The following is a 10,143-nucleotide window of genomic DNA, read 5'->3' on the forward strand; positions in this document are numbered from 1 at the left end:
CTAGAAGCCAGTAGACATTTTTACCACCTACGTTAATATGCATGACAATAAAAAAAAAAAAAAAAAAAAAAAAGAGGTTCAAAAGGAATGGTCTGCATTATAAGTTTTTAGGCACAGGTAGAGGAATATTTATCACACATTTCTTCATAAAAGGGAAAGGGTATATAGTTATGAGAACCAAAAGCCAATACTTACGGTGTTACACAAATAAACTTTGTCTTCAGATATGGGGCAGTGCCTGCATGAAAAGAAAACATAGCTGTAATATTTTAAAGCATTTTACTAGAAATGCTTTGTAGATAGGATCACACGGATCTTACATATTGGTCTGTCCAGACAATTGATATTAAAGTAGAACATTACCCATAACAACGTGATAAAAAGAATAAGGTTCTTCAGTGCATTAATATTTATGCTACCACAGTGTGTGCTGTAAATTGCCTTCACGATTACCCTTTTCTTCTTCTCGTCGGCCACAGCCATTGTTTTTGAAGCCCAAAGCCCCAGCAGTAAATCATAAAGTGGAACTAAAACCATTGATTTAAGTTTCAAAAACGGTTACATTCCTGGAAAGCTGGGGTTGCCAACGGTCACACTGTCTTGCGTCCTCAACCAAACTGTCAAACCCTCACAACTTATCACAAGTGGAGCACTATGACAGTTGCAGCTCAAACAGAAGCAGATTTCTTGACTTTAAAGGATAGGAGGGTTTAATTCTGCTTTAAGGCCGTCAGCAGATCAGCCTCTACAAACTCGTCAGCGCAAACAAAATACAAAGCAACTGAGCATGTGCAGAGCGGGGTGAGACAGTATTACTTAATTTTAAAGAGTATAGGCACAATTTTTTTATGTTTTACATAAGGGGCTAGCCTGAAGTGATCTAGGAGGATCAAATTTGCTGACTAAAGTTCCACTTTAACAGCTCTGGATAAGGTATAAATTTCAAAATGGAGAGTCTACTACTACCTGGGTCCGTGGGCTCAGGATGTTCCTGGCTCTCTGGGCGGCAGTACTTGCTGAAGGCTTCTTCTTTGGGGATGTCGGGATACAGGTACACCAGAGGGGATACCAAAATGTTGGTGGCATCCATAATTTTGTAACCCATGATGATTTCAGCAAAGGACATGTTGTTCAGCTGCTGCTTTGTATATGGTTCTACCGACTGGATCTGTGTCTTACCTGGGTGTAAAAACATCAATATAAAAAGAGGCAAGCAAATCGTACACAAAAACCTGTAAAATTTTAAGTTGTCTCAAAGTTTTCTTACCACTGATATCTTTCTCCACCCAGGTAAAGGTAATACCACCCTCCTTGCTGCTCTCACTGAACCGTAGCAGGAATGTCCCAGGAGGTTTAGTGCCGAGAATGGCTCGTTCGCGCTCTTTGCTGATGAAGCCCATTATATACCTGCAAAGAACACATATCTTAATGTACAGGATTTCAGAGTATTTGATAATACTGTGAATTGCACAGTCCAGCGATGTAGCCAATAATACTTATTATTAATACTTACAAAGTAATAACTGCACTTGCTCAGGCATTTGGCACTGACAACATGGATTTATTCTTAAAGTAGAAGTCCACCCTAAAACTAAAAACCCTGCATCTAGACATCCATGATCCAACACTAACCTATCTAGCCCTGTAAAGAAAAACAATCAGTATACATACCTTTTTTGAAGCCGATCCAAATCGATCTCCAGCGCTGGAAGCTCTGCAGAGGACAAAACCGACAACGGCTGTGAAATTAATAGGGAGTGACGTCACCCATAGATCGACTATGGCTCTTCCAGTGTCTGATATGTCCTCTACACCCACCTTACACAGCAAAGCTGTGTCTGACAGCTCAGCGTGGGTTCAGGTTGGAGAGGCTTCAAAAAAGGCATGTACACAGATTTTCTTCTTTAAAGGGCTAGATAGGTTAGTGTTAGATTGTGGGCCTCTATAGATGCAGGGATTTTAGTTATAGGGTGGACTTCTACTTTAAATAATTTTTGAGAATGGCGTTTAGCTTTAAAGGGGTTGTAAAGGAAACATTTTTTCCCCTAAATAGCTTCCTTTACCTTAGTGCAGTCCTTCACTTACCTCATCCTTCAGTTTTGCTTTTAAATGTCCTTATTTCTTCTGAGAAATGCTCACTTCCTGTTCTTCTGTCTAACTCGCCACCGTAATGCGAGGCTTTCTCCCTGGTGTGGGGGAAGCCTCTTGAGGGGGCGAGCAGGAGTGTCAGGACGCCCACTAACACACAGCTTCTTTTTCTGTCTGCAAAGTAGAGAGTGTCCTGACTTGCCTGCTCGCCCCCTCCCCCCTCAAGAGGCTTTCTCCACACCAGGAAGAAAGCCTCGCTTTATGGTGGTGAATTACAGACAGAAGAACAGGAAGTGAGCATTTCTAGAAGAAATAAGGACATTTAAAAGCAAAATTGAAGGATGAGGTAAGTGAAGGAGGACTGCACTAAGGTAAAGGAAGCTATTTAGGGAAAAAAAAATCCTTTACAACCCCCTTTAAGGATCCCCTGGGATAGTTGATCTTCATTTCCCAAGGTCAGCTAAACACCTATGTCAAAACAACAGCCTCATCCAGAGCAAGATAAAGATAATGGAGCAAAAAAGTATGGATGTTTTACACTGGAGATTTGCATGTAAAAATTTGAAAGCTGCTCATGGTCAAGTTTCATGTGCTGCCATTTAGTATTTGTTTGATAGAAAGCATTGTGATTACATGATTTTCTCTGTAACCACAATTATAAAATCAAATAACCAATTAACAATTCTTACAGAATTCCACAGTTCTGTTACTACAATGAATCTTAAAGTGGAGGTTCACCCTATAAAAAATTTCTAACACTAAATCCAGCCCAGTCCTGCATATAAAATGACACTGACCTTTTTTTTTTTCTTTGCCGTAGATAGCGTTAAGTCATGGAATTCACCGCGGCTTCCGGGTAGGGAATCCCGCGGGAGTGGGCGTTCCTATTGTCATGCCAATTGATTGACATGCTAAACGACGGCGCACACAGCGCGTCACGACTTCCCGAAAGAAGCTTGGGTCGGCTCTATTCGGCGTCGGTGCGCAGGCGCCGAATAGAGCCAAGCCGACCCGAGCTTCCTTCCGGAAGTCGTGACGCGATGTGTGCGCCGTCGTTTAGCATGTCAATCAATTGGCATGACAATAGGAACGCCCACTCCCGCAGGATTCCCTACCCGGAAGCAGCGGTAAATTCCACGACTTAACGCTATCTAGGGCAAAGGAAAAAAAAAGGTCAGTGTCCTTTTATATGCAGGACTGGGCTGGATTTAGTGTTAGAAATTTTTTATAGGGTGAACCTCCACTTTATTAACTCCCACAACCAACATTAATTATTTGTAATCCTTATAGTGTTAGCCTTAGTAAAATATATAGGAAGTTATATTACCGGTATATTTACTTGTTAAAAGTTTTTTTTACTTTTCTTCAGTAAGGCCCCTTTCACATTGAGGAGTTTTTCAGGCGGTAAAGCGCTAAAAATAGCGCTGCTATCCCGCCTGAAAAACTCCTGCCCAGCTACCTCAATGTGAAAGCCGAAGGGCTTTCACACTGAGGCGATGCGCTGGCGGGAGACAAAAAAATCTCCTGTCAGCAGCATCTTTGGAGCGGTGAGAGGAGCGGCGTGTATACCGCTCCTTCACCGCTCCTTCCCATTGAAAACAATGGGAACCGCGGCAATACCGCCCGCAATGCGCCTCTATATAGGCGCATTGCGGGCAGTATTAATCCTTTATCGGCCGCTAGCGGGGGTTAATACCGCACCGCTAGCGGCTGATTTCCACGGCAATCCCGGCGGTATAGCGCCGCTATTTTTAGCGGCGTTATACCGCCACCGCAGCTCCCGCCCCAGTCTGAAAGGGGCCTTACTTCCCGATTTAAGGCCTGTGTCGTATACCCCACCAATCTTCATGGGCATTTTTTTTTTTTAAGCAAGCCCTCCTTGCCTGCATACCGGACCTTGTGCAGTGCATCGGCAGACCAAGTATATTGTATTGCGCATGCACAAGATTTTCAAGGATGCCATCACAGTAAGGCTCCATTCACACCACAGCATTCCGTTTTACGGGCGAAATCGGAGCCCCTTTACTTTAACTCTGCATGTAAAACGAAGGTAAGACAAGCAGCGCCACCTGAGTTTAGTATATCTTTAAAAGCAATTTATTATCACATAATTGGTAACTCACAGAGAGCTTGTACAGTGCTCGACAAGCATGTAATCACCGCTGTAATACACAGGTCCAGTCCCACTGTGTGTCTGCACCAAGAAATCAACCCTGGGCAATTATGTGACAATACTTTTTTTTTTTTTTTAAGATATACTACACTTGTCAAATATATTAAATTCACTGAAAAATCTAATAGTAACAACTGTACACCTGCGTATTCATGCAATTGTCTAATTAGCCAATCAACAGCGCTAATCAAAATCATGCATCAAAAACAAGTCAGGAATTGCCAGGTTATAAAGCCATCTACAAAAAGATTAAACATGGGCAAAAAAATAAAAATAAATTGAGGCCCAAGATAATCCCCCCTACCACCAGTCTGTCTCAGTTTTGTAGCAAGGCAATACCAAGAGCATGATCATAAACAGAGGGGTGGTACCTGTGTCCCCCAATAGACTTCAAGAAGGAGATTTTAAGGTGCATACAATTTTTTCTCCCTCCCACAGAGGTACGCAGGAAATTATTAATTTTGTTGGAGTGTCTAAAAGAAAACCAACAAAGATGTAAACAACACATAAACAGGTCACTGACAAGAAAAACTTGGAACTGCCTGCAGCTCAAATAGCCGCATGAAGTTGGCATCCGATGAGGCCCAACCATCCACCTGGTGGAACTTGGAAAACATGAACAAAAAATCAAGTTTCGACCTTGCAAATATGAGTAACCTTATGCTTAAAGTGGAGGTTCACCCGGAAATAAAATTTTTTAACCTTAGATTCCTGCTCATTTTGTCTAGGGGAATCGGCTAGTTTTTTTTTAAATCGAAGCTGTACTTACCGTTTTAGAGAGCGATCTTCTCCGCCGCTTCCGGGTATGGGCTGCGGGACTGGGCGTTCCTATTTTGATTGACAGGCTTCCGACGGTCGCATACATCGCGTCACGATTTTCCGAAAGTAGCCGAACGTCGGTGCGCAGGCGCAGTATAGAGCCGCACCGACGTTCGGCTTCTTTCGGCTACTCGTGACGCGATGGATGCGACCGTCGGAAGACTGTCAATCAAAATAGGAACGCCCAGTCCCGATGACCATACCCGGAAGCGGCGGAGAAGATCGCTCTCTAAAACGGTAAGTACAGCTTTGATTTTAAAACAACTATCCGATTCCCCTAGACAAAATGAGCATCAATCTAAGGGTAAAAAAAATTTTATGGGTGAACTCCCGCTTTAACAGTCAAAGAGGCACACAGAGATCTGGTAGAGTGTTGCCTTGACAGGAAACGGTGAAAACCTTTCCTTAAAGTGGATGTAAACCCACTCTCATCCTTTCTAAACTACTGCCATAGTGCTAATCTATAAGGATATAGACGTCTCCTGCATGTATCCTTACCTGTTAAATGTCTACCCTCGGTCTGTTATAAGAACTGAAAAACTGTAGATTCTGTGGGTGGGTCTGTTGTCTGGAGCTCAGTGGATGGAGTCGTGATGTCAGACTCCCCGCCCTCCTCTACACTCCCTTTGTCAACATGCATTTTCTCCTAGGTATTACTTTGAATTCTGCTATGGTCACCAACATCCAGTCAAAATCCAGAAAAATAACCACATGACTTCAGAAAAGGGGGGTGGGAATTAAAAAAAGAATGCCTGTCTCCAGGCTAGTGCATGAGATATGTAAATAACCTGTCATCACAGCAAGGGGGCGGAACGGACCAGGGTTTTTATACGTTTTATCTCACTGAACAATAAAAGAGGATTGATCAGAGCTGGATTAACTCTTTGAGGCAAGACTGGGCACAAGATGATAGGAAATCTTTTACTCTACATTGTGACAGCAAAAAAAAAAAAAAGTCGGGTTTACATCCACTTTAAAAAGATAAGTTCACCTTTTGCAAGCTTGACATAGTCAGGGTGTAACACGTTACTAATGTACTGGCGCCCCCACCTAGTTTTGGCAGCGAGCAGGGGGATCTTCTCTCCCAGCTCACGCCACAATCTAAAGAATATGCAGCCCGCCCAAGTCATTCACATTCAGTGTTCTGTGATTGAATGGACTACAAATTCCAGATCATGGTGCAAAAACAAAAAAATTGTAAATGCAAATTTTTTTACCTGCAAAAAAATGTGCATTTAATTTTTTATTAAAAAGGTGAACTTATCTCTAAACCACAAGGACCGGAAGGATTTGCCCCCTTAATGACTTTATGCATCAGTTTAGGCCGATGTATTCTTCTACATATTTTTTGTAAAATAAATCCCAATAGGCATATATTGATTTAAAAAATTATTTTAATAAGATATGTGTATGTGGAATATACATGCATCTATGTAGCACCTCAGAAGTTCCAATAATTCCTAACCTATTCAAGAATGTTACTGTTACTTTCGCATTCAGTAAACATGCCTTGTTTACAGCACAGCATTGAATAATGAACAGTAGAAAGCAGAGAAGGTCAGTACTAGCAGGCAGGGCTGTGGAGTCGGAGTCGGAGGAAATTTTGGGTACCTGGAGTCGGAGTCGGCAAACAATGCACCGACTCCGACTTCTACTAAATTTAGATTGGAATAAAAAAAAAAAAAAGCAAGTTTAAATGTCCCAATTCACAAAAAGTTATAATTAATGACTTCTACTGTAAGAATAAAGACCAATGCATGCAGTGCCTCACGTAACCGCAAAACGAACACGTTAAGTGACCGTGAAGAAGCATGCTTTTCATGTGCTTCACTATATGGCACGCAACGCACAATTAGGAGCTGCAATACTTATACTTTCCATAGTGTTGTGTTCTGCTTTTACAGGGAACGCAGCGTCCATGTGTAACCTAGCCTCTCACTGATAAGGGATTAAATAAATATGTTTTTTGCAGGACTAGAGAGTGAGACACTTGTATAAGTGAAGGGAATGGAGGGCCAATAGTTCAAGGCTGAAGCTGTAAACCATTGGAAAAACTGCTGTCATTTAGCTAAGGCTATAAAAACTTGTAAACTCCGATTGTTAGCATAAACTTTAAACATGACTATGGGATTCTCCTAGGAAAATCATGTTTTAGAATAAATGCCCCTTCCTAGATCCTCCCACTGCCCTATCTTCAGCAGCAGATTTGTTTTCATTGTGTTTGTCTTGTGCAATACAGTAGACTGTTGGCTTCCCAGCCAGTAGTCCTGTGGTAGGTTGCGTTTCTTTCCCTCAAGGAATGTATAAAATACATTTGCATATTAATACAGAGGAGTCGGAGTCGGAAGTACATAAAACTGAGGAGTCGGAGCATTTATCTACCGACTCCACAGCCCTGCTAGCAGGTAAAGGTGGCCATCTGTCCTCTGAGATATTCACTCTGCCCCAGGGAGAGGTGTGGAGTATGCTGGGCAGGAAGTAGTGATCAGGGATGCATTGTAATGATCTTTTCCTGCTCCTGCCCATCTGTACTGGAGCTGTGAAAGCCCTCTCAGAACTACAGAGGCAGTGTCGGAAAATGCGTCAGCCTGCCTGCTTACTCCGTGGCTGATGGGTGCAGTGCTCCCAGGAGTTGCACATCCAAATGACAAACAGTCTCACTTGCAGCTGTCAATTGGTAGAGGTGCCAAAAATTGAGTTCTCACACACTTTGACAGCAAGAAAGCCCTGGGGTGTGTCGGGTGTGCCTGGGCATTAGAGTATGCCCAGGCACACCCTGCGCACGCCTATGAATACTTTATCCTCATTTAGGACCAGAAAGTTTTCTTTACAGGATAAGGCTGCTAGCTTAGTCACTCACCGGGCAGACAAACAATGCTTTATGGATAAAAGTGGAGAGAGGAAAATCCCTGATGGATTCAAAGGGTGTTAAGTTCTGAGAGAACCAAATTCAGATCCCACAGTGTCAAAGGGGTGCAAACAAGAGGAGCCCTATGGCAGGACAGCCTGAGCAAAGGTTTGATTAGGGAACGGGAGCCAATGGTCTCTGAAAAAATGCTGCAGGAGCAGAGACCTGACCCTTAAAGGCAAAGTTCACCTTTTGAAAAAATAAATGCACATTTCTTTGCATTTAATTTATATATTTATTTTCCAAAGGAGCCTGCAGAGCATTGCATCAGCAGATCAGGGGTGCGATGCCAGGATTCTGCAGACTCTCAGGATACCATATCTTTGGTACGCACAGGCAGTTACTTGAGAGCAGGAAGATCAACGAACTAGAAGAGCATTTACCAGCACCCTCGCTTTTCATAGACCATGGCTAACAGTACTTGTAGGCTATTCATTCACAGGAAACTAAATAAAATGATGCAGCCGTCCCGCACGGCTGCGCTGTATTCAAATTGTTATAGATGTGGGGAGAAGATCCCCTGCTCATTGTGTGTTTCCATAGTTTCCATTGGCAGCGATTTTATAGCACTAATATGAGAGTAGATTTAAGACCATGTGCCTCCTCATTGATATGCAAATAAACCAGTCAGACTAGTTTAATTCAGGTTACAGGATATGATGTACAGGAAGTATGGGGTGAGAATTATGACCTTTGAACAAGCATGTGGGCTAAGGACAGAGTTGTTCTTGAAGACAAAAAGGGGCAAGAATTGATCTGGGGAGAAAGCAGTTGGACTCTGGTCTCTACCTTTTGGGTAGAGCTCCAAAGGGATAAAGCAAGTGGAAAATACTGGGAGTATGTTTTAGGCCCCCTACCCTGAGAGAGGAGGTGGGGGTGGACCTCCCATCACAATTTGTATTAGCAGCAAAATGATGGGAAGTGTCATCATAATGGGGGATTTTAATTATCCAGACAGACTGGGCGGCGGGCACCACAAATTTGTCAAAGGCTCGCCAATTAATTCCTAAAAGTCTTGCAGGACAATTTCATGTGTCAGATGATAGACGCACCAACCAGAAATAAAGCTTTTACTGGATATACTGATTAACAATACAGACCTGATCACAGATGTGGAAAAACAGGGCAATTTGGGAAACAGCGATCACAGGTCAATTGGCTTCAGTATAAATCACACAAATGGGAAACAAAAAAGGGGAATACAATGACACTAAATTTCAAAAGAGCCAACTTCCCTAAACTAAGAACTTCGCTAGAAGGCATAAATTGGGATAACATATTAGGAACAAAAACACGGAGGAGAGATGGGTTCCCTTTAAGAGCATATTTAAAAAAAGGGACAAACAAACATGTTATACTTACCGCCACTGTGTAGCTCGTTTTGCACATAGTGGCCCCGATCCTGGTCTTTTGGGGTCCCTCTGCGGCTGTCTCGGCTCCTCCCAACAAGAACTAACCCCCTCCATATGAGCTCTCTCCCATGGGGGTTAGTTCTTGCGGGCACACTCCCGTGATACAGCTTAACATTAATAAATCACTAGGACCGGATGGCTTGCACCCGAGGGTACTTATTTAGGGAACTCAGTCAAGGAATTGCCAGACCATTGTTTCTCATTTTTACTGACAGTCTACTGACTGGAATGGTACCAGCGGATTGGAGAAAAGCCAAAAGCCAATCCGTAGCACCAATATTTGAAAAGGGCCTAAAATACATCCCTGGGAATTACAGACCAGTTAGCCCAACATCAATAGTATGCAAGTTCCAGAGAATTCCTCTGAACAAAACAGGAAGGAAGCTACACCTGAATAAGCCGAGGAAGATTCAGAGAGAGGAGTGGACTCAAACAGGGAATGGAGGTCTGGGCTGTCAGTGTTTGACCCTTTAGGGGGTACACTGCAAGCCACCCCAGTAGTATACACATTTTTTCAGGTTAGGTAGGAGGGGGCATCCAGCAGAAACTGGACACATGCAATACAGCTCTGGACCTGTAAATTGCTCTACAGCTAGATTCACACACTATATATAAGTGATCTGCAGAGCACCTTCAGCAAAATCCAGTGCCCGCAGGTCACAGTACAGACTGGCCCTGCATATTCTCATCGGCAGGGTTCAGGCATGGCTTTCCAAAGAAAAAGGAAAAAAACTGCGCTTGTC

General features: G+C 43.0%; 1 protein-coding gene across 3 annotated transcripts in view; it reads right to left on the bottom strand.

Annotated features, from left to right (window-relative positions):
* STAT3 (signal transducer and activator of transcription 3) overlaps positions 1-10,143 on the bottom strand; it is a 157,643-nt gene that overhangs the window by 18,570 nt on the left and 128,930 nt on the right. For 2 of the 3 annotated variants that reach the window (XM_040330489.1, XM_040330487.1), the window contains exons 20-22: positions 1,268-1,407; positions 964-1,179; positions 196-238 (exon numbers count right to left, since the gene is read on the bottom strand). In XM_040330489.1, the coding sequence (XP_040186423.1) occupies positions 196-238; positions 964-1,179; positions 1,268-1,407 (399 nt within the window). The remainder of the gene's footprint in view (positions 1-195; positions 239-963; positions 1,180-1,267; positions 1,408-10,143) is intronic. The other variant, XM_040330488.1, reaches the window with a different exon arrangement.

The sequence above is a fragment of the Rana temporaria genome, chromosome 12 (assembly GCF_905171775.1).
Source record: "Rana temporaria chromosome 12, aRanTem1.1, whole genome shotgun sequence".
NCBI classification, from domain to species: Eukaryota; Metazoa; Chordata; class Amphibia; order Anura; family Ranidae; genus Rana; species Rana temporaria.